Below are 24,713 nucleotides of genomic sequence, written 5' to 3' on the forward strand. Positions count from 1 at the left end.
TCTGTGTTGGAGTTCTTCCAAAGTGCTTCTACTGCTCAATCTGCTGAAGGACGGATGTTCCCCAAAGCAAGACAGGTAGCAGTTTTTCACAAATGATCGAATCTATGAATGGGTGGACATCACACGGTATTTCTTTCCAACAGATATTTCTAAACCTAATAATTGCCACTATTGGGTAAAGTGTGTCAGATGATGCTGGTTACAAAACACAAATACTCCAATGAGTGAATGAACACGTGCACTGACGTCCTTCAGCTCACTGTTGTGGGTGGAGGAGAAAAAAATGAAAGTTATTAAAGACGATGAGAGGGAAAAAAATGATAAAAGAAAACCAGATCAGTATTTTGTTAGAAACCTCAGCAGTAAATGTGTTTTCTATTTTAGTTCTAACCATTGGGTCAGACAGGACTGGACTGAGTGGCCCCGCCCCCTTGGCATTCCAAACGGGAGGTAGCCGCTGGAGCCAGAAGAACTAGCAGCAGCTCAGACCAGAGACCATGTTTTTCATTTTTTTTTTTTTTTTTTTGACTTGTCCTGTCCAACAGCTAGGCAAACAGATGAGAGCTGAGGGCCTCTTGTGTTGGACATATTTTATTTTAACAAGAGGGGTTATTCATCTTCAGACAAACCAAAGGTATGTCTGAATAAACCCCTTTTGTAATTGAGGCCAAACTTTATTAATTTCAATCATGTTTGAAAATCTTTGGTGTTGGACCGGACGGAAAAGGAAAGAGGGGAAGAAGAGAGAGGGACGTTAGAGAGAGGGGGGGGTAGGAGGGTGATAATCGGAAGGGAAAGGGGGTAAGACCATGAAGCAGCATAGAGCAGACAGGCTTACTGGTTGTTTATCGTTACGGTACGGTTCAAATGTAGTACAAAAAGGGCGGGGCCTGTTCACACACACTCAAATATTATCAACACACCTGCTAGCCGCAAAAATGTCCACATGTCAACATGCACACAAAACAGTGTTCACGAACGCATACCTATGCCTTTAAACCAACTAGTGTGAAATCTTTCATTCATTCAATCATGCAAACTATTAGTGCAAAGGTGAGCTAACACCTGTGCTCAGGTGAGTGTTTATGTTCTTCTAAAATGGATGGTGGAATGTGAAAAGAAGGAGGAGGAGCGCCCAGCCACCCCCACACCCATACCCCCGCCGCAGCAGCAGCGGCAGCCGGAATTCCCCCAACGCCACACGGGAACAGGCAGGGAACAACCCCCCCCCCGGGCGACCAAGACCGCCACCCAGGCCAGGGCCAGCAGGACCGCCGCGAGGCCCCCAGAGCCAGAGAGCAGGGAGGCGCAGAGGGAAAGAGAGCGCCGCCCCAGCCCAGCCAGGAAAGCAGCCCCCCGCCGCGCCGGAAGAGCCCAACGCAGGGCCCCACCGGAGAAGGACGCCCACAGCCCCAGACGAGCACCCCACCACCACCACCCAGGAGTTCCGGGCATCCCCCCGCCCCGACCCCAGGTACGAGCCAGGACCCCCCAAGGGAGACCCGCTCCGCACTCCAGGCAGCCACCCACCCGGCCCACGGTTGGTCCAGGTAGGAGCAAGGCAGGGGCCCGCCGCCCCCGCCCAGGAGGGGGGAACCCCGGGGAAAAAAGGGCGGCCCACAAGGGGTGTTATAAATATGGCCCGACCAGGCTCGGCCATGTTGGAAGTTTGGCGGGGCCCAGCGCCCAGGGGCAAGGACCAGGACCCACCCCCCAGGGACACGAACACCCCCGGCTCAGGTGTAATATGAACCCCCCCACCGCGCGGAGAGAGCACCGCCGGGCCCAGGGAGCCGGCACCCAAGGGACACGGCCGCCATCGCCAAGGGGCCCACACCCCCCACCAGGGAAGGGGTAGGGGACAGATGGACCCAGGTCCCACCTTCCTTGTAAAATGTGTGTGCGTGTATGGGTGCTTGAGAGGGTGTTTGTGTGCATGTGTGTGTGTTTATGTTTGAATGTATATAGTGAAGGGGGAGGGGTGTGTGTACTAAGGGGGATGCAGTTAAAATTGGCGAGTAGGGCACTAAGGGGACATCTCCTGATTACTCACAGTGATGTCCCCTCACCCTAGACACCAAGGGGCCCTAAATGTCTAAGGTGCAGTTAAAATTGGCGGGTAGGGTGCCAGGAGGACATCTGCTGCTTGCTTGCAGTGATGTCCAAGCACCCCCCCTACCAAAGACCCTACATGTCTAAGGTGCAAATAAAACCGAAAGAGGGGGGGCCCACTCCATACGGCAACCATAGGAGGGGGGCCACTCCCAAGTAGCCCCCCCCCCCCAAGGCGCATCGCAGGCTAGACCCCCCACCCCCTCACCCTAATATGAGGTTATATAAGGAAGGGGGTAAGTTGAGGACAGCTGGTAGACTGTCCCCTGGTGGTCAAACAGCCGTCCCCCAGCCCACCCCCAGCAAAGGGGCCAGGGCCACCCAGCCCAGGGGCCCACCCCCGGAGGCGCCGACACCCCAGGCTGGCACCACCCACCCCACACAGAGAGAGAGGAGCCAGAAAGCGTCGCCCCCCCCGGAGCAAGCCCAAGCCCAGAGGACCACGCAGCGCCCCAGCCCGCCCCACCCAGGCACCGGACCCGACCCCCCGACCAACGGAGCCCCCCACCGCCCCCGCCAGGCACCGGAAGCCCCGACCCCCACCCCAAACCACGGCAGAAGGGCAAGGAGCAGCGACGGCCAAGCCCTCCACCCCCTAAGTCATGGAGTCAACCACAGGAGACCAGAGAGACTGAATTCTTTCAAAGTTACTTGAGCTTTGGGCTGACATTTTTTCCAAGCTGATATTATCAAACAGCAGATTTCTGTGTTGACTTATGTTTATATTTTTCTTGTTTTTCCAATTTATTAAAATAGTTTTTTTGGCAATACAAAGAGTTATGAAAATGATAGATGCTAATCCTTCTTCTATATCGATGGCACTCATGTCACCAAGCACACAAAGTGACGGTGAGGCAGTGATTGAAACCTTAAGCCAGACTGATAAATCGGCACATACCTGCTGCCAGAGAGCCTGGACAGGAGTGCAGAACCACAGTGCGTGCATGTAGCTGTCGGGTAGATTATTATCACAGTGCTCGCAAATGTCTGAGTTACTGAGACCCATCTTGAACATCCTCTGTCCAGTGTAGTAAATTCTGTGAAGAGTTTTGAGATGGATTAGCTGCAGATTTGGACTTTTTGTCAGTTTAAAGGTGTTTAGACAGAGTTCTGACCAGAAGCTTTCATCTGTGCTGATGCTCAAATCTGCATCCCATTTTTTTGTTGGAAGGGCAATATTGTTATCTAAATTACATAAAAGTTTGTATATTTTGGAGAGAGTTCTATTCATTGAAAAATTAATCAGAGTGGTAACTACATCTGGTAGCTTTAAATCGTCGTCTTTAATTTTATACTTTTTAGTAATACTTGATTTAAGTTGCTGATATTCCAAGAAGTTATTTATTCCATGTTTGTCTTGAAGTTCCTGGGGAGTTATGAATCTTCTATCAATAATTACGTGCTCTAGTTGTTTTATGCCCCCTGCTTGCCAAGCTGGGAAGTGAATCATTTTTTTGTTAATAAGGATGTCCGGGTTGTTCCAGATGGGTGTAATTTTGCACGGTTGAATTGATGATTTTGATATTTTGAGAAATTCCCACCAGGCTGTTAAGGTGGCATTTATATTAATGCTTTTGAAACAATCCTGTTTTTTAACTGTTTGGCTAATAAATGGTAGCTGTGACAGGTTGATCTTTCCACATAACGCCTGTTCCAAGTCTAACCATGAGTTGGTTTCTGGATTATTTTTTAACCATTTTAAGATATATTGTAATCTATTTGCAAGAAAGTATTTGTGGAAATTAGGTAGTTCTAATCCTCCACAGCTTTTTGCAGATTTTAAAGTTTTTAGACTAATTCTTGCAGGTTTGTTGTTCCATAGAAAGCTTGATATGGATGAGTCTAATGTTTTGAACCATTTTAATGGCGGTTGTGTGGGAATCATTGAGAAGAGATAATTAACTTTGGGTAAGATTTTCATTTTAACCGTGGCTACCTTGCCCATAAGGGCCAGAGGCAGGTTGGTCCAGCGTGTTAGATCGTCCTGTATGCTTTTCAGTAATGGGGTGTGGTTTAGCTGCACCAGTTCTGATAGTTTGGGGGAAAAGTAGATACCCAGATATTTGATATTTCCTGTTTTAACTGGAATTGTGAGTCTTTGTTCCATATTCCTGTTGAGTGGTAATAAAACAGACTTATTCCAGTTAATGGAATAGTCTGATATGGAGGAGAATTCATTTATGATCATTGCTGTTTCATTTACAGAATGTAAATTCCTTAAAAACAGTAATATGTCATCCGCATAAAGACTAATTTTATGATGGCTGTGTTTGGTTTTTATTCCTATAATGCTCTCATTCTGTCTTATTGCTGCAGCTAAAGGCTCAATGAATATAGCAAAAAGAGAAGGAGAGAGTGGGCAGCCCTGTCTGGTTCCTCTTCCAAGAAAAAACCTGTTTGAAGTCTGTTTATTAGTTCTAACTGATGCATTGGGGTTGTGATATAATATTTTGATCCAATTGATGAATGCTTCTCCAAAACCAAACTTATGGAGGGCAGCAATAAGGAACTTCCAATTAACTCTGTCAAAGGCTTTTTCAGCATCCAGCGATAGTACCGTCATTTCCTGGTTTTCAATGGTGGCAAAGTCTATTATATTAACTAGTCTACGGACATTATCATCTGAGTGTCTGCCTTTGATGAATCCAGTCTGGTCGAAGTGAATTATGTGAGGAGGGATTTTTTCTATTCTCTGTGCTAGTGCTTTGCAGATAATTTTTACATCTGCATTGATTAGAGAAATAGGGCGATAGCTTGAAGGACTAGTGGGATCTTTGTCTGGTTGTAGAAGAAGAATTATGTTGGCTGAGTTCATGTTAGGTGGCATTGATTGGCTCTCATTAATAGATGTGACAGTTTTATAAAATGTTGGTGCCAGTTGTTCCCAGAATTCTTTATAAAACTCAGCAGGAAAGCCGTCAGGCCCTGGTGCTTTACCATTGGGCATAAGTAACAGAGCTTCATGAAGTTCAGACGGCGAGAGCGGAGAATCTAAGTTTGTGATTTGATCCTCATTTAGCCTGGGTAGGTTTACATTATTAAGAAATGAGTCAATACTTTGCTCTGACGGATTGATCTGCGGTGTGTACAGGTTTTTATAAAAGTTTTCAAATGCGTTATTAATTTTGACCGGGTCATGGGTGACATTTCCTGTTTGGTCCATAATAGAGGTGATTGATGATTTTTCTCTGTTAATTTTAAGCTGATTAGCCAGAAATTTGCCAGATTTATTAGAGTTTTCAAATCTTTCAAGTCGTAGCCTTTGTATTTGAAATTGTGTTTGTTTATTAATGATGTCATTTAACTGCAGCTTTAAATTTTTCAGATCTCCCAGAATGTGTTCCTATGCAGAGGCAGCATAAGCAGTCTCCAGGGTTTTGATTTTATTTTCTAATTCTAATAAATCTGCTTTCTCTTTGCGTTTGTTATGCGTTGAATAAGAAATGATTTTCCCTCTCATGACTGCCTTTGCTGCTTCCCAAAGAACGCACGGTGGGATGTCTGGAGTATTGTTGAAGTCTAAGAAGGTTGCCCACTCTTTTTTAAAGAATTCAAGAAATTCCTGGTCTATTAACAGAGACGTATTAAACCTCCAGGTTGTACCAGAGGGTGTGGATTTTTCCCTAGAAATGTTTACAGAGACTGGTGCATGATCACTGATAATAATTGGATGGATATTGGAGCTTTGAATATTTTTTAAAAGAGAGTTACTGATTAATAAATAGTCTAAATGGGAGTGTGAGTGGTGAACTGGAGAGAAAAAGGTTAACCCTTTAGTGTTTGGGTGACATGAGCGCCACGCGTCGCAGAGACCCAAAATCATTCATGTACTGCTTTAGAATACTTGCAGAGCGCCATGTACGCTGGTTTGCTGCTGTGCTGAGTCTGTCAAGTTCAGGGTCCAAAACAAGGTTGACGTCTCCTCCTATAATGATTGTGGAGTCAGAGTGAACTGAGAGTGAGGTGAAGAATCTGTGAAAGAAGGAAGAGTCGTCAACATTAGGGCCATATACACTCACTATACAAAAGTCCTTATTCTGAATGGATATATTAATGATTACAAATCTGCCTTCTGGGTCAGTAACTGTATCCTTATGAGTAAAATTAAGATTTTTATTAATTAAAACAGCAACTCCTCGTTGTTTGGAGTTGTAACTGGCAGAGTATATAACTGGAAATTGTAAGCAGCACATAAGGTGATTCAAGAATTTGATAAATGGGTCTCCTGCAGCAGAGCTATATCTGCTTTAAGACCATCCAGGTGATTTAACACTTTCAGTCTCTTTGGCTCAGAGCCAAGTCCACGCACATTCCAGCTAACGATGTTAAGACTGTTCATAACTGCTCTGACTGAAAAGGTGTAAAGCTAAGTAGTGCTTGTGTACCAGTCCGTGTGCGCGTGCCCGCATTGAGAAGCGCTGTGCGCGTGAACGTTTTCTGGCTATGTGAGCTGCGTGTCGCGTGCGTCCTATGAGAGCCTGTGTGAGGTGATTGCAGTATGTCGGCGTGTGTGTGCGGGATCGCATGTGCACGCCCCTGTGTGCGCTTGTGTGTGCGCGCGCCCGCTCCGTGCATAAATAAATACTTACCGAGGATGAGTTGCTTCCAGGTGATTTACATATGATGAGGGGGGAGAGGGGGGGGGGGGAGAGTAAAGGAAAGAAAAAAAGAGATAGAAGGGAAAACGAGAACAACAACAAAACAACAATAAAAACATGAGTGGGACTGAGGTGAAGAAGAAAAAAAAAGACTGTTTTCCTGAGATCGAGGTGTGGATTATTGATGATCCGGTTTTCCATTCATTGAAGTAAGTTTAGCGGGTTTCTTCTGGGCAGCGCAGATGTTCTCAGCGCGGATCTGAAAGCCTTCAGCACAGCCAGGGGGTGATCTCCGGGTCCCGGAACAGCCGGCCGTCCACGTAAAGTTTGTCAACGGCCACAATCGCTCTCGAACCAGCAGCAAGATGCTTCCTCCTCAGCGGGAACAGGATCTTCCTTCTACGGAGGATTTCTGCCGGGAACTGGTCATTAACGCTGTAATGCGTGCCTTTAAGTTCCCGTCCGCGGCCCTTCACCAACTCCTTCTGTTTGAAATGTTCGAATTTAGCCACAATAGGACGCGGGCGCTGGTGGTCGGACCTTCTTCCTCCGAGGCGGTGAACCCTGTGGAAAGAGATCTTCTGCACCTCCTCCTTGGGGAGCTTCAGGTGGACCTGTAAAAAGGACCTCACGGTGGCCTCGGGGTCTTCTCCTGCCTCCTCTGGAACCCCCGCGACCTCTAGATTGTCCCTCATGCTCCTCGACTGAAGATCCAGGAGGGTTTCCTTGATGGATCGGTTCTCCTCGGAGAGACGGGCGGTGTCATTGCCCAGAGTCTTGACGGTCTCTCTGAGGGCCTGGTTCTCCGCTGCGAGCTCCCGCACCTGCTGCTGGCTGAATTCCAGAGACTCCCGCAGACCTTGAAATTCTCTATGGAGGATCTCCAGCAGATTGAGGCGGCCATCAAAGCTGGAGAGCTTTTTGTCAATCGAATCCAGGATATCGCTCACTCCGCTGCCTGGAGAGGACACAGCCCCGGGAGAGTCCTCAGGCCGTTCACGCTTGGCGGAGGGGGTGGTGGTGGTAGTTCTGGGCTTCACCATGTTGCAGGTATTTAAACACTCGTCAATGAAATTCTCCAGGTCCTCCAGGCTGACAGAAGCTTAATACTCTTAACAGGTTATGTTAGTTTGCAGGAAATATTTTAATCTGGCGGAAAAATGAAACAAGATCGAAAATGTTTGTTCAAATGCTTACGCGCCGCCAAGTCGACTCACCACACTCGTCTCGCTGGGTCTCGCGATACTACAGCATCACACTCTCGTAAATGATCCATGTTTTTCAAAGAGAGTGCAAAAGAAAGCCCCCCCCAGGAGCAGCCCGGCCCCCGCCCCGAGACAGAGGCAGCCGAGACTGCACCAGAGATGATATCTCACCATTATTTAAAAGATTGTGACTTTGAAAAACCTTGTCTGAATATTAATACATCTTTGAACAAAATTAACTGAATCTTACATTCGAGCTGCTTTCACCAAAGCAAATTCCATGGTTTTGGTAAATTATGGGATATTTTTTCCTCACTCAATCATTTTTGGTTTCTGCAGCAGGCTGGGAGCAACACTGGCAGGTCAGAGAGAGGCAGATGGAGAAGTGTGGATTTGTGGAATCAGGAGACAGGATTTGCACCTGTGTTTGTGTGCTTCACACCTGTAGAGGTTTCATTGCTGCGATGCTGCAGGTGAGCTGTGCAGCCTGTGGTCCTTCCACAGGTCAGCGAGGCGTCAGTCATTTTGGGTTTGAACATGTTCTGGGATGCCAGATGAAGGTTATGTGAGGAGGTGCAGCTCCGTGAGTGAGTTCCTGTGGGTCTGCAGGACCAGATCACCTTACGTCAGTCAGGACAACCCAATCCTGGTCCTCTAGCTGTCCCACCCTGCCTGATTCCCAGTTTTCCTGCACCCATTGCTGCTGATTACCTGTGTCAGGTATGTTCAATCAATAAGAAGAAGCCAGGGCAGTTATTTTGGAAAACAAACCTTTTGCAGCTCCTCTAAATGCTGCTGCATTGGCGATGTAGAGCTGCTGAGTGTTTGCGTCTGAATCCTCCACGTAAAGGGAACTCCTGGAAGTACCAGGACGCACATCAGCCCGACTCCTGGAGGAGGATTTCTGTCCAGCTCAGCTTGTGTTTGTTGAAGAGAAGCTTTCATCCAGCTGACCGGGACAGACAGCAGCTGTGACGTTTAACGTGGGCAGATCAGGTGACCTCGCACTGTGTGGGTCAACGTGTTTGTGCAATGGAGCCATACATGACCTTACATCTGCTGTGTGGAGACCTCAGGCCGTCTGACAGATCCCTGTTACATTTTCTACATCCAAACATGTTAAACCCGACGGTCAAACAAGGAGGCAGCAGATGACACGCCACCTACACGGCTCAGCGTGTGGGGCCAGATTCAGGGGAGAACAAATTCAGACACAGAAAATCCAATAAAGAAATAGCCTGAGAATTATGACACTAAATGCCCTCAAAGCCCAGATCATCAGCAAAACATCTTTGGAAAAAAGAAACCATCAGAAGAACAGAAACATTGGAATCCAGGAGGATCTGAACGACCAAAGCTCCTCTAGAGCTGGTGTTGAGAGGCTGGTGAAGCCCGTCGTGGGCCAGCGGCGGCGCCGGCTACAGCTGTCATGTTCTGGATGAAGGTCTGTCTCAGCAGAACTCCAGACCTGAGGACGGCACTCAGAGAAAATGAATCATTGTAGAACAGCCTCTGCACAGGAGGGGTCAGGAGGTCAATCGAGAGAGGTAAGTGTTCTGCTTATGCTGCTCCTGTCAGCAACACAGACTCGTGACCTCTGGTTGACCTTTCGTCTTGTGTTCAGAATCTCAGAGAGTAAATGGACACAAAGCTAAAAACGGCGAGGGATTGTTGGAGGGAATAAACTCAGTTGATTTTATTAAATTAATGTAAAGTTTTATGAGTTTGTGTTGTTTTACACGAATCACTTACAAAATAAATCAGTTATTTAATGAGATCTACTGAGACACAAAGGCATGAAACGTGAGCATAAAAAGCAGAAAACAAGTGAAGGCCCTGCATGTTTTCCCCTAAGTGTTCAGTTCCTTCAAGTGTTTTCTGAGGCCTGTCGTCGGCAGCCACGCTGACGCGCGGACCCCCCCCGCTAGAAGTCGTAAGCAGAGACGAGCAGGGAGACTTTGGTGACGTATCGGCCCAGCAGGGTGCCCTGCTGGAGCTCGCTCATCTCCACCTCAGCCTCCAGGGCGGCAGGGCCTTTGATGGACCTGACCAGGAGGAGGGTGCCAGTTTGCCGGCCTGTGCGCTGCACGCTGAAGTAGCCCCGCCCGTGGCCCCCCGCCAAGCCAAAGCGCAGCGTGTCGCCCAGCACGCGCGCCGCAGAAACCCGAAAGAGGTCACGAGGGGCAGACATGTTGGAAACCATTGCAAGGAAGTGGAAGGTGATGGAGTTTGGAGCTTGAGTGCAGGCAGCGTCCGCCACCACGCAGGGGTTCCTCTCACAGCGCCTGAGGACACAGAGGAGGAGCAGGTCATGTCAGGCTCAGCGGTGAGGAGGAGCCAGCTGACATCACCCGACAGCCAGAGCTCCTTCCAAAAGCCACCACCACCGTTTCAAAGCTACAGCCGTTCAGGATCTCCTCCCTTTGCTTAAAGCTGGGAAGTCTCCAAGTCTGCTGATCTCCTGGCTGCTTCTTTCAGATCCACAGACCGGGAAGAGGCTGGTTTGGCTTCAATCTTCTCTTCTCTGCAGATGACTCTGACCCGTGCCTCCTCTGTCCTTTCTCTCTTCAGTTCCCTCTGCCTGATCTGAAAACATGTCTTCAGACATGCCAGCATGCCTAAACGTTGTTTTTAAGCTTCAGCAAAGACCACAGGGCTTCTCTGCTGATGTTTGCATAACTCAGCAAACACAAAATAAAAGATGCTGTTTGCAGTCTAAAGATATATAATAATGATTCCGCTGCAGCAATAGATCTCCCTGACAGCAGAAAACGGGTCCCGCTCCAATGATCCAGCACGCCTCACACTTCAGAACAGCCAGACCTCTGAGTTGTTTTCAGACTGCTGAAGTGGCAGGCCGCTGCGCCCTGCATTCTCTCTCTGCATGATTTGGTGCTGTTGTCATTGTCCTCTAATTAAATCATTTTTCTCGTGTTTATTTAAAGCCATCTGCTTACTTCTAATGAGAGGTTGGTGGACTGACAGTTGTCATTTTCAACCATGAGACTGAAGTCAAAGCAAATTGACATGCATTTCTGTCATTTTTTCAAACCGCGGCCATAAAATTCATAATCCACAGTTTTTAAAAGGGAAAAGAATAAATCTAAGATCCCAAAAGTATTTTCCTGCTCTGTCTGCCCATGTTTGTTCAAGTGGCCTTGGCTGCACGACTGGGACACAGCACAGCAGGGTTTGATTTTCAGGAACCGCAATGAAAATGAACATAAATCAGTGTGAACCCCTGGACAAGGTCCTTCACCCTTCTGCCAAACTCATGAGCCATGAGAGACAATGAAACACGTCATGCCAGCCCAGACGTAGGTCTGCGTCAGGTTCTGGGGGACCAGAGCACCCTGATGGAAAGTGGTCCACTGGAGCAAGACGGAAATGGACTAGATGTGAGAACAAGATTCTGTTAGAATGCTACTACTCAAGTAATCCCACCCATGCAGGGGTTACATGTAGAGAATGTGGAGGGAATGGATGCTTCCAAACCCACAATCAAGGCTAACTGCCCAGCAACTCAATGTTCCAACATCCACAAACGGCAATTCCTATCACAACTTGAGATTGAAGCAGTACAATACAATTGCAATACCACGGGGGAGCCAGAAGAGCAGGTCAGAGAGGACGCTATACCACACCCCCACCCTGAGCTTGGGTACACAGGCCCAACAACCACAGATACGCTGAGCGAGGCAGCAACTGACCTGAATGACAAGATCATGTCTAGAATGAACACTAGGCAACCCCGACACCAGCTACAACGGTTAGGTGATGAACTGCCTGAAAGTCTACTGGAAACTGTGAATGAAGAATTGAAGGTTTATTATATTTGATTTTTGTATCAAGAAGGGAAGAGAACAGTTATTGTTAAAACCTTTACATTTTTTTACAAAATCTAGCGTTTTAAAAAAGATCTCACAAAGCACAACTATAAAGATGGGATTGTGCTTTCAGTAAGGAGTGGTTAGTGCTCTCGCCTCACAGCGAGAAGGTGCTGGTTCAAATCCCAGCTGGGACCTTTCTTTGTGGAGTTTGCATGTTCTCCTTATGCATGTGTGGGTTTTCTCTGGGTGCTCCGGCCTCCTCCCACAGTCCAAAAACATGATCCGCAGGTCCAATGGGATCAACCACTCTTTTGACCAGAGAAGCTCAAGCCTGATCCTGTGGATCCACCACCACCCCGCTCGTTTTGCAGATATCAGTTCTGACTGATGAAACCTCAGTAAATCTAGTCTTCTGTGTCTTTTGTTTCGTTTTTCCTGGTTGTTGGATCTCTCCGACTGTTCCACCAGAATCATGTTCAGACCAGGTCTCAGTTGGTAATCACATCTGCTGTTTGATCTCAGTTTATGTCCTGTCCTGTGTTGAAGTCTGTGCTTTCAGTTTCTTGTAGTCAAATCAGCTGTATTACAATGTTTTTGGGTTTCCAATGGTTTGGTATTGTTTTTTCTAAGCCAAGTTGTTATTAAATGCAGTTAATTGAATCAAATCAAGAAATGTTTGACTGTCCTGTGATTTCTCTTGCATTTCGTCCCATTACTACACTTTTCATGACCCTGAGGTCATGTGCACAGCATATTTATCCACCTAGAATGATTCAAATTGAAGAGACTGCATCAGGAACTTTGTTTTGTGACTTTCAAACAGAAATGCAGAGTTTTCCCGCAGGTCAGAAGTGAAGATAAGAAATGGAAGTTCAAAGGGAAGTTCAGGTTGAAATTCAGTCTTACATGGGAGATGTTTTGATGTATGTGGCATTTTTCATGTGAGGACACTCCACCGTCACACACTGGAACCCCCCAAAGGTGTTCACACACGTCTGCTCAGCTGGGCAGTTGTGCATCCCGTTTTCACACTCGTCGATGTCTGAAGGTTAGAGGTGGGGTTATGGTTGACACATATCCTAGCAGTCGTGGCACTGACCCCTCCCTCCCTGTTACCGCTGCAGCTGCGAGCGTCCCGGGCCAGGCTGTAGCCGGCCGGACAGACGCAGTGAAAGCTGCCGGGAGTGTTGACGCACTGATGGACGCAGAGACGGCCGGGCTGACCCAGAGGAAAAAGACTGCACTCGTCGATATCTGAAGCACAGAAAGAAGCAGAGGTTTGTTGAGAAGCTCCGCCTCCGAAACAAGCGCCACCCATGGCTGACGGAAACTCCTACTGAGGATCAGAGACAGGAGCACAAAGTCACCTGTGCAGACGTTGTTGTCGCGGCCTGAGATGGTGAAGCCTACATCACAGGTGCAGCGGGTGGAGCCCAGGAAGTGGGTGCAGTGAGACGGTCGGATGGAGGCAGGAGGGGGGGCTGTGGCAGATGCAGAAGAGTGGGTGGGGAGGGAAGAAGCTGACAGGGCAGCTGAGGAGAAGGAGGCCATGGAGCTGTTGCTGCCGTTGAGGCCTGAGGAAGAGGAGAAGGCTGAAGAAAGCTGAAGACCTTTCTGGTTTCCTCCAAACATGACGATGAGGCTTACGTCTGCACATGGGTGGCTGCCCGCTCCACTTCAAGGACTCCAGACATGCTCGGGTCCTCGGCCCGATCAGCTCATAGCCGGGTTTGCACAGAAAGTGCACCTCGTGTCCGATGCCGAACACCCTGCCCAGTCGGCGTCCATGGGGGGGGGCCTCAGGTTTGGGACAGGTTGCTGGAAGCAGACAGGCATTCACATGAACTCAGCAAGAGCTCATTGTAATCTGCTAAGCAGCATCTGTGGGTGGCAGCAGACATGTTTACAGAGCCCTCAGAGCTTCAGCTGTGAGACAAGCAGCAGGGTTCGAGTCCCTCTGCGTGAGCTTTCCAGTGCCTGACACGTTTCCTGGAGAAGAAGACCGTCACATCTCACCGTTTCTGCCAGAGTTAAAGATGGCCATGGTGCTGTTGTGAAGAGCGCCGATCTTCTTCCTGAGGGCACGCAGACCGTGCTGGTAGGATGCTTCATGCACCACCAACATCTTCTCCACCTGCCTTAATGAGTTCAGCAAATCAATGGTGGACGGACACTCCTGCTGTGGAGACAAGGACATTTGTCATACATAAAGCACGTACAAATAAAAAGAGATTCTGTGTTTCAATTTGTGGAGTGAAGTTGTGGAACAGAACCAGTAAATGCTTGAAACAATGTCCAAACATAAAAGAATTTAAGTATAAATACAGAAATATGATCATGGATAAATATGTACAAATACAAAAAAATACAGAATGTCAGTGTGACGGTGTGTCACATTCAGCATTTGTCAATCTGCATACTTTGACAATACCTTTTGTTATTCATTCGCATGTTGTTTGGAAATTAAAATTACATGTATATATGTACATATACACTTGGGTAGGGCACTGGACTTTGATGGTGGGAGTACTGGGTTTAGTTGGGAAAGTGAGGATTTAAGGTAAAGGGGGTGAGTTTTTAAGATTTTTCTTCTTCTCACTCCCTTTTGGACTTGTGTTTATATAATTTTGTCTTGTTTTGTTTTATATAATTTTCTTTTTTTTGTTTGTTTTTTTTTAAATAAGTTTTGTCTCATTTTTGTCTTATTTTGTTATTTTACACTTGTTTTCACTAGTCCAAAATAAAAAGACTACTACTACTACTACTACACAGAGATGGTGATGGACTGTATTTCAGTGCATGTATGTGTGTGTGCTTTAGCCGACATACATGCTATCACAGGTGGCCCGCAGGCTTGAGAACTGAAGAGACACTTGCAGCCAAAACTCAAAGCTTTGGAGAAAGCCACTTGCTCAAAAAGTGAAACTGTTGTGTTGGAATTTGACAAGTCAGTGCACTTGTGTACATGTGCAGAAAACCCCGCCGGTCAGGTTACTGCAGACAGGTTTAACAGCAGAGTGAAATGTGGATTGGAAGAGCAACCTGCAGCTCCTGATCATCTGTTTGGAGGAGGTCCTCTGGTTTCTGAGCAAACTAAACTTTAATCGGGACACTGAAGGGAACCACAGAGTCCAAACAACCGAATCAAATGCAAAAAATAGCAAATATGTTATATTGCAGAAATATGCTATGCTGTGAGAAAGTCCTGTGGAATCCGTCATTCCCCCAATTCTATATTTTTGACCCATTAAATAGTTCTCTAGTGGAGCCGAGTATTTTTTCACGATTTTACATTTTAAAATTCAGTTTAAAAAGGTGTTGATGGCAGGCAGCTGCGGGTAGAAGTCAGAACTCCAAACTCTTGTTACTCTACTCACCTGGGCAGAGGACATGGTGACCAGATGAAGACCCATCATTAGGATGATGAAGGTCGTGCACCTCCAGCTCAACAAATACTCCATCCTGACTGACTCTTCAGTCCAGCAGCAGCTCTGCCAAGACCGATTCTCACAAATCTCTGGATCTTTTTGAGGAGTTCTGCCTAGTTTCTTCAGCTCCACCTCCGCCCATATCCATGTCGGATATGTTAGGTTTGGGAGGAGGGAGAAGAGGAGGGCAGCACCCACATCTGGAGCATGCTTTCTCTTTTGTCTTGAGCCATCAGCATCCCCACAAATAGCCAGACACTTTGGGACAAGCCACTGCCAGACGTCCCCTATAATCTTTCTCAGCTGAAACAAAGCTGTTCTGTTTCAGACTATTTCAGTTTTCAATGTACAGCTCAGGAATGTGATCTCTGCTCATAGCAGCCCCACACCCTCACTCTAATTATGAAACCCTCAACCTGCTGTTTACAGAAACAATGTATTGTTGCTCCCTGATAAGAGGCCACCACTATTTGTAGCAGATTTGTTGACTGAAAGATGGAGGTGGAGAAAAAGACAAAAATCTCTGCAGGTGTTGCTGTGACCAACACACATCATAGATGCGCGTAATACTCGATGAGAATCAGTTCAAATGAGCAAAACCATCTTTCTGCTGGTTTTTCTCCTGGAGTGATACTCCAGGATACTCCTCCTACTGGAGGCGGAATGGATCCAGGAAGCGCTATGGCTCCAGGAAGCGGAATGGCTCCAGTAAGTGGCATGGCTCCAGAAAGCGCCATGGCTCCAGGAAGTGGCGTGGCTTCAGGACGCGGAATGGCTCCAGGAGGCGGAATGGATCAAGGGAGCGGCATGGTTCCAGGAAGCAGCATGGTTCCAGGAGGCGGACTAGCTTCAGGAAGCGAAATGGTTCTAGGAAGCTACATGGATCCAGAAAGCGCCATGGCTCCAGGAAGTGGCGTGGCTTCAGGAAGCGGCATGGCTCCAGGAGGCGGAATGGATCCAGTGAGTGGCATGGCTCCAGGAGGCAGCATGGTTCCAGGAGGCGGAATAGCTCCAGGAGGCGAAATGGTTCTAGGAAGCTGCATGGATCCAGAAAGCGCCATGGCTCCAGGAAGCGGCATGGCTCCAGGAAGCGGCATGGTTCCAGGAGTCGGAATGGTTCCAGAAAGCGCCATGACTCCAGGAAGCGCCATGACTCCAGGAAGTGCCGTGGCTTCAGGTAGCGGCATGGATCCAGGGAGCGGCATGGATCCAGGGAGCGGCATGGCTCCAGGAGTCAGCATGGTTCCAGGAGGCGGAATAGCTCCAGGAAGCGGAATGGTTCTACGAAGCTGCATGGATCCAAAAAGCGCCATGGCTCCAGGAAGCGGCATGGCTCCAGGAAGCGGCATGGTTCCAGGAGGCGGAATGGTTCCATGAGGCAGCATGGCTCAGGGAAGTGGCATGTCTCCAGTAAGTGGCATGACTCCAGTAAGTGGCATGGCTCCAGGCGGCGAAATGGTTCCAGGGAGCGCTATGGCTCCAGGAAGCGGAATGGCTCCAGTAAGTGGCATGGCTCCAGAAAGCGCCATGGCTCCAGAAAGGGCAATGGCTCCAGGAAGTGGCGTGGCTTCAAGAAACGTCATGGCTCCAGGAGGCGGAATGGATCCAGGGAGCGGCATGGCTCCAGGAAGTGGCATGGATCCAGGGAGCGGCATGGATCCAGGGAGCGGCATGGCTCCAGGAGGCAGCATGGTTCCAGGAGGCGGAATAGCTCCAGGAAGCGGAATGGTTCTACGAAGCTGCATGGATCCAGAAAGCGCCATGCTCCAGGAAGCGGCATGGCTCCAGGAAGCGGCATGGTTCCAGGAGGCGGAATGGTTCCATGAGGCGGCATGACTCCTGGAAGTGGCATGTCTCCAGTAAGTGGTATGACTCCATTAAGCGTCATGGCTCCAGCAGGCGGAATGGATCCAGGAGGCGGAATGGTTCTAGGAAGCGGCATGACTCCAGGAAGTGGCATGACTCCAGTAAGCGGCATGGCTCCAGGAAGTGGCGTGGCTTCAGGAAGTGGCATGGCTCTAGGAGGCGGAATGGATCCAGGGAGCGGCATGGCTCCAGGAGGCAGCATGGTTCCAGGAGGCGGAATAGCTCCAGGAAGCGGAATGGTTCTAGGAAGCGGCATGGCTCCAGGAAGTGGCATGACTCCAGTAAGCAGCATGGCTCCAGGAAGTGGCGTGGCTTCAGGAAGCGGCATGGCTCCAGGAGGCGGAATGGATCCAGAGAGCGGCATGGCTCCAGGAGGCAGCATGGTTCCAGGAGGCGGAATAGCTCCAGGAAGCGGAATGGTTCTATGAAGCTGCATGGATCCAGAAAGCGCCATGGCTCCAGCAAGCGGCATGGCTCCAGCAAGCGGCATGGCTCCAGTAAGCGGCATGGTTCCACGAGGCGGAATGGTTCCATGAGGCGGCATGGCTCCAGGAAGTGGCATGGCTCAAGGCGGCGGAATCGGTCCAGGAAGTAGCGTGGCTTCAGGAAGTGGGATGGTTCCAGGAGGCGGCATGGTTCCAGGAGGCGGCATACCTCCAGTAAGTGGCATGTCTCCAGTAAGTGGCATGACTCCAGTAAGCGGCATGGCTCCAGGGGCGGAATGGCTCCAGGAAGTGGCGTGGCTTCAGGAAGCGGTATGGCTCCAGGAAGCGGCACCCCCACCGGCAGGCCCCCCATCCTGGTTTCTCTTGTTCTGCAAGAGAGACCAGCATGGTCTCTTAAATAATAAAAAAAATGGACAAAGGACACCCCGTCACATCACCCTCCCGTGGACCCACCACCTGCAGAAGAAGGAGCAATGTGATTAGGGTGGCAGTTGAAGACGGGTACCTTGGCTGCCCAAACTCTGGTCATGGAATTTGGCTTTGGAGACATGGAATTTCACCTCTCTGCGTGGAAAGCTGAGCTTGTGCTGGAGGTTAGCACCTCACCTCACGCAAAGCCTGGCCTCTGAAACGCTGTCCCTCGAGAGGGGTTGGAATCTACCATTCTGGAGTTGCACATGGTGAAAAGGGGCAGGCTGGTGTGGACTTACTTGTGAGCCCCCAGCTCAGCCAAGTGTTGAAGTTGACGATGGTGGACGAGAGAATTATTTCCCTTTGTGTTCAGGTTGGGGACAGGTCTCTGACTCAGGTTGGAGACATTGAGTTTGAATGGACTTTGTTTTCCACCCCTATTGTCTCTGCTGCTATGGTCGCAAAGTCTCTGGTGCCTGTCATGTTGTCAACCCCCGAACCCGGTGGTGGACACTGGAAGTAAGGGAGGCTGTCAAGCTGAAGAAGGAGTCCTACCTAGCCTGGCTGGCTTACGGAACTCCAGAGGCAACTGACAGGTACCGGCAGTCTAAGCAAGCTGTGGCCCGAGCTGTTGTGGAGGCAGAAACTCGGTCCTGGAAAAAGTTCAGTAAAGTTTTCAGTGCAGGTGGGGAGCTGTTGACTCAGACTGGGGACATTATTGGGCAGAGGAAGGAATACTTAGAGCAGGGGTCGGGAACCTATGGCTCGCGAGCCATATATGGCTCTTTTGATGGTCACATGTGGCTCGCAGACACATTTTTAATTTTTTCTTTTTCATTAGACCAGTCCTTCTCGGGCGCGATGCGATGCCAGAGGCGCACAGTAGTAGCGGTGCTTGGAGAGAAGGATCTGCGCCAGCATTATCACTTTACTATTATCTATTATTTCACAGAGTTTGTACCAGCCGGAAACCTGTGAATTGCCGTGCCTAAAACTGCGCGCCCCCGTCTCTGAGAAAGAGCGCGCAGTAGCGGGGACGGGATGTGACTGAGAGGGAGAAAGCAGAGGGTGAGGGTGGAGTTGTGGGCTCGGTCAGTAAGGTGAACCGCGCAGGGATTGTAAAAACATAAAACCTGCTGCCCGTCACTCACTGCAGCGAGTGAGTGTGTGTTTGTCTCCGCGTCTGCATGTGAGCAGTCTGTCTCACATTTACAGAACATTCAGACCTATGATCACGTTTAAAGTATCAACGCCTGCATGAAGCAGAAACTCACCACGTATCAACCAGACTAGACCATCAGCAAAACTACCACGAGAAATACTCATCATTTATTAGCAACAGCATAACAATGTTATTAAAAATAATATTGTCCTTTAAAAGTGTTGAAATTATATCAAATGCACACATTCACTTGAATATTTAGTTTTAAACATATTGTCGCGGACTGAGTTTAACTTGGCTGTTGGGCCGCGTTAAAAGTTCTGGAGTTCCTTGAACGCATCAAGCAGAGATCTGATTGGCTCTTAGTTCTGTCGCTCAGCCTGTTGTTAGTTAATTTGGACCAATGGGGTTCAGCTATGGGCCGAATAAGGGAAATGGGAGGGCTGGAGCGGGAGGGGGGAATATAAAGTTGGGAGAAGCGCTCTCGTCTCGGCGGGAGAGATTCAGGAGCTGCTGAATTAATTTACGGAATTTGTTACAGCCTGCATTAACCAGAATAAAGAACCTTAAAAGAGGTTAAGTCTCAGTGTGGGAAAAGGACACTACATTATTGTATGGCTCTTTCGAAATTACATTTAAAAATATGTGGCGTTTATGGCTCTCTTGGCCAAAAAGGTTCCCGACCCCTGACTTAGAGGATCTCCTCAATCCTGTTTTCTGCCTCTGGAGGAAGCAGAGGCAGAACACTTTGGGGTGAGCTTTCCATCACTCAAGCTGAAGTCCCTGAGGTAGTCAATGAGCTCCTCGGTGACAAGGCTCCAGGAGTGGATGTAGTCTGCCCTGAGTACCTCAAGACTCTGAATGCTGTGGGAGTGTCTTGGCTGCCATGTCTCTGCATCATCTTGTATCAGACAGGAACTGTACCAATGGATTGGCAGACAGGGGTGGTGGTTCCCCTTTTTAAGAAGGGCGACCGGAGAATGTGTTATAACTACCGGGGAATCATACTCCTCACTCTACCAAAGAAAGTCTATGCCAGGGTACTGGAGAGAAGAGTCTGTCCAATAGACAAACCTCAGATCCAGGACAACAGTGCGGTTTCCATCCTGGTTGTGGAACAGTGGACCAGCTCAACAGCCTTTTTAGAGTCCAAGAGAGTTAGTGGGAATTCGCTCATCCAGTCCATATGTGTTTTGTGGATTTGGAGAAGGTGTTCGACCGCGTCCCCTGATGTGTTCTGTGGAAGGTGTTCTGGGAGGGTCAGGGGAGACTTATTGAAGGCTGTCCGGTCTCTCGATGACTACATCTGTTGGCTGGCCTGGGAATGCCTTGGGGTCCCCTCAGAAGAACTGGAGGAGGTGAAAATCTGGGCAGCTTTGCTTAGACTGCTACCTGGACCAGGATGAGCAGAAGATGATAGATTGATGAATGGACAGTGAAAAGAAAATTCTAAAGAATATTCTTTAAAAAAGCTCATCCTTGTTGGAAGTTTCATTTTCATTATTCATAAAAAAGTGATAAATTAATTAATAAGGAATTACAGTGGTGGACAATATTTTTGGTACCCCTCACTTAAAGAAAGTAAGTCCACAATGCTCACTGAAATGAATTGAAACGTTCAAAACTAACAATAAATTAAAATTTATTGAAAATTAAATAATCAAAATCAGCCATTACTTTTGAGTTGTTGATTAACAGAATTATTTTAAAAAACAAACTAATGAAATAGGGCTGGACAAAAATGATGGTACCCATCACCTAATATTTTGTTGCACAACCTTTTGAGGCAATCACTGCAATTAAACAGTTTCTGTATTTGTCAATGAGCCTTCTGCACCTGTCCACAGGTATTTTGGCCCACTCCTCATGTGTCATGACTGCCGCTGCCCCTCCCTCTCAGCGGCCGCTCATCAGGTCTGATTCTCCTCACCTGTACGCCTCAGTATTTAACCCTGCGACGTAGTCTCAGTTATTGCCGGAACGTCTAGCCTTTTTTGCCTGACTACCAGCCTTGTTGTTGTGATTTGAGCTGAAGTCCAAGTTATTAACCTCACGCCCTGTCTATGTTTACGCTCCAGGTCCTCAAGCCAAACATCTACTTACCTGTCACGCTTCAGGAAACCAAGCATTCTGCCTGCTCGTCAGCCGACGCTCTCACTCCGTGTTTTTCTCCACAAGACTGCTATTCCAAGTCGGATCCATCCCAAGAATCTCTTACCCCGGCTCTGGCCTCTAGAGGACTTCTTCAGTCAAGGTTTTCACGCTTCGACCCCCCCCCCCCCCCCCCTTCTCGCTTCTCTCTAAGTCAGTGTTTTTCAACCTTTTTTGAGCCACGGCACACTTTAACCTTGACAAAAATCCCGCGGCACACCAGCATCCCATAAAAAATAAAAAAGCAGAAATTCATAGTCTGTATTGATCGACAGCCCCCCGCCGCCACAATCTCACGTGTATTTTTGTGATAATTGTGGTAGAAAAAGCAGGAAGTTGCTGCTGTTTTTTCTAAGAGATGAAATAAGAGTTAAATTAGAAAATTTAGAAACTGTTTGTTTGTTGTGGTTTAAAGACGTTTCACAAGGTCGACTCATTAGGCGCTGTCCCTTTAAGCCAATGCATCATGGGAGATGTAGTGTGAAAACGGCTGAAAAAGGGCAGAAGGACTCGCGTCTCTGAGCTTCATTGTTTTGTTCACTTGTTCCACGGTCTGACACCGGACTCTGTGGAAAGCTACACCGCTAAAGACGAGCTGTAGCTGGTATTTTTGTTAGAACTGAGCGACTTTTCAGCAGAATTAAGAACAAGGAAGTGAAGACTTTAAGCACTTCTGATTGGTCAGACTGATGACATGTGATTAAGCCTTCAAAAATGATTGGCGGAGACAGTTAAAGGGGCGGGATTTTTCCGCAAACTGCTATAGCTGGAGGGTAATCGCGATACCGTCATTCTTATCAAAATGTCTTTAATAGAATTAAATAAACACAAAGAAAAAGTAATTTTAAGATCTTTTATATTCCTAATTACTCAGTGTTTTCTCAATGCCTGTTTGGATGAACAAAGAGCTGATCTCCTGGAGATGGAAAATGTTGTTCGAGCAGTTAATGAGGGCAATTTCCCACGGCACACTTGACCATCTCCCACGGCACACTAGTGTGCCACGGCACACTGGTTGAAAAACACTGCTCTAAGTGACTGTTTTTCGACTCTCCTCTCAGCCTGCTGGCGGCTCCCACCTCTTGCAACGCCCTCTGGTGCTTATTCCGAGTACTGCAAGCTCTTGCTCCCCAGTCTCCTCAGCCCAATAAATATTAAGTTGCATTCCTGGGTCTGTCGTTTTTGGGTTGGTCCTCAAGATCCTTCCTGACCGTTCCGGCCAAGATGGACCCAAAGACAGCTCAGGAGTTCCAATCCCAGGTTGAGGGTGCCTTCAGGAACTATGATCTGCGGATGGCTGAGTTTTCTTCAGGTTTACGTGACATAACTGAGAAACTCGCTTCTGAGTGTTTCCCAAGGATTACCGCCCTCTATCACTGTGCAATCCATCAATGAACCCAAGAGGAATCCACCAGAAAGATGACGGAAATCCTGCTTCGTGTCGGACTTTTCTCTGTCACTGCGAACTGATTTTTTTTCTCTTCAGGAATCTTCTTTTCCCTCAGAAAAATCTAAGGTTGCCTATGTAATTTCTCTGCTGACTGGTCGGGCGGCTCAGTGGGCAACAGCTGAATGGACTCGTGACTCTATCATCTGTTCCTCATACAGGAGATTTTCAGAAGAGCTCAGAGATTTTCGACCCAGTAAAACCCCATAGAGAAGCTGCTCGACAGTTAACCAAGATACGCCAAGGGAAAGAGACAGTCGATGATTATGTCATTCGTTTCCGGACCATTGCAAGTAACAGTGAGTGGAATGAAGAGGCCCTCTACGACATGTTCTATTAAGGTCTGTCTGACAACGTTAAAGATGAACTGGCAGCACGTGAACTTCCAACCCGCATCAATGACTTGTTGTCCCTAGCAGCTCGCATTGACAGACACATCCAGGAAAGAGGGAGAGAGAGACCACAAAGATCACGCCCTGTTTCTCATGAACAGCAATCCTGTTTTTTCCCCAAGCAGTCAGCCTCTTCAGGCTCAAGCACGGAGGAGCCCATGCAGTTGGGTCGCACCCGACTCTCCAAAGAAGAGAAAGATCGTCGTTTCCAGCAGAACCTGTGCTTTTACTGTGGCTCTCCTGGTCATCATGTCAATAACTGCCCAGTAAAAGACCAGGCTCAACACGAAAGGAGGAGACGTGTATGAGCCTTTCTGTGTCCTCCTCCTCTCATCCCAACCCAAGAACCAGAGCGTCCTTTCATGTCAAGAATCAGGTACTCACAGAAACTGTTTTTATTGATTCAGGGGCTGATGGCAATTTTATGGCAGAGGAGATTGTACATAAGTGGGGTGTTAACGTTTCTTTGTCTCAGCACCCTTTGAGTGTCAAAGCCATTGATGGACATGTGATCACTAACAGTCTTCTTGTTACAGAACCTGTTAAGATGTAGATCGACAATCACACTGAAACTGTCAGATTCCACATCCTCAAGAATATTGACCTACCCGTTATACTAGGACTGCCTTGGTTGCAACGTCATAATCCTCAGGTTGATTGGCTTACAGGACGAATCCTGACCTGGAGTACTGACTGCCGCAGAAACTGCCTTGGCGCGATGGAAACCCCATCAGCCCCTAGCCAGAAAATCATCTCTATTGAAAAATACCCTGACCTCTCTAAAATACCCACCCCTTATCACGACCTTAAGGAAGTGTTTAATAAGGTAAAAGCTACCAACCTACCTCCACATCGCCCTTACGATTGTCCCATTGACCGCTTGCCAGGTACTTCTCCCCCCCTAGGTCATTTATACTCTCTGTCGGTCCCTGAGAGAGTGGCCATGGAGACATATATTAAGGAGTCTCTAGTTGCTGGACTCATTAGACCCTCCTCTTCCCCAGCTGGGGCAGGGTTTTTCTTTGTAAAGAAGGATGGGGGTTTAAGACCTTGTATTGACTACCGTGGGCTAAATGAAATTACAGTACGCAACCGTTATCCTCTGCCACTCATGTCCTCTGCCTTTGAACTCCTTCAGGGGGCCAGGATCTTTACAAAGTTGGATCTTCGTAATGCCTACCATTTGGTGCGGATCAGGGAAGGAGATGAGTGGAAGACGGCATTCAACACACCTTCTTTTTTTTTTTTTTTTTTTTTTTTTTTTTTTTTTTTTTTAACTTGTCCTGTCCAACAGCTAGGCAGACAGATGAGAGCTGAGGGCCTCTTGGGTTGGACATATTTTACTTTAACAAGAGGGGTTATTAATCTTCAGACAAACCAAAGGTATGTCTGAATAAACCCCTTTTGTAATTGAGGCCAAACTTTATTAATTTCAAACATGTCTGAAAATCTTTGGTGTTGGACCGGACGGAAAAGGAAAGAGGGGAAGAAGAAAGAGGGACGTTAGAGAGAGGGGGGGTATGGGGTGATAATAGGAGGGGAAGGGGGATAAGACCATGAAGCAGCATAAATCAACAAGTTTACTGGTTGTTAATCATTATGGTAAGGTTCAAATGTAAAAAAAAAAACAAAAAAAAAAGGGCGGAGCCTGTCCACACACACACT

The 24,713-nt window shown here is 47.9% G+C and overlaps 1 protein-coding gene and 1 pseudogene across 2 annotated transcripts; one reads left to right on the forward strand and one right to left on the reverse strand.

Moving 5' to 3' along the window:
- Positions 1 to 9,516: 9,516 nt before the first annotated feature.
- LOC101172156 (fibulin-7-like) lies at positions 9,517 to 15,344 on the reverse strand. 2 transcript variants are annotated; one of them, XM_020703775.2, is made up of 7 exons: positions 15,123 to 15,344; positions 13,762 to 13,921; positions 13,393 to 13,563; positions 13,113 to 13,319; positions 12,862 to 12,999; positions 12,652 to 12,787; positions 9,517 to 10,200 (listed from the first exon to the last, which is right to left on the reverse strand). In XM_020703775.2, the coding sequence occupies exons 1-7, from the start codon at positions 15,204 to 15,206 to the stop codon at positions 9,840 to 9,842; spliced, it is 1,257 nt and encodes a 418-aa protein (XP_020559434.1). In that variant the 5' UTR covers positions 15,207 to 15,344; the 3' UTR covers positions 9,517 to 9,839. The 2 variants fall into 2 exon arrangements, with proteins under 2 accessions (XP_020559434.1, XP_004069483.1); XM_004069435.4 differs by having other exon boundaries at positions 9,527 to 10,200; positions 13,762 to 13,924; positions 15,123 to 15,341.
- Positions 15,345 to 16,556: 1,212 nt separating this feature from the next.
- LOC105354183 lies at positions 16,557 to 17,467 on the forward strand (annotated as a pseudogene).
- Positions 17,468 to 24,713: the final 7,246 nt, after the last annotated feature.

This window comes from Oryzias latipes, chromosome 6 (genome assembly GCF_002234675.1).
Source record: "Oryzias latipes chromosome 6, ASM223467v1".
Classification (NCBI taxonomy): domain Eukaryota; kingdom Metazoa; phylum Chordata; class Actinopteri; order Beloniformes; family Adrianichthyidae; genus Oryzias; species Oryzias latipes.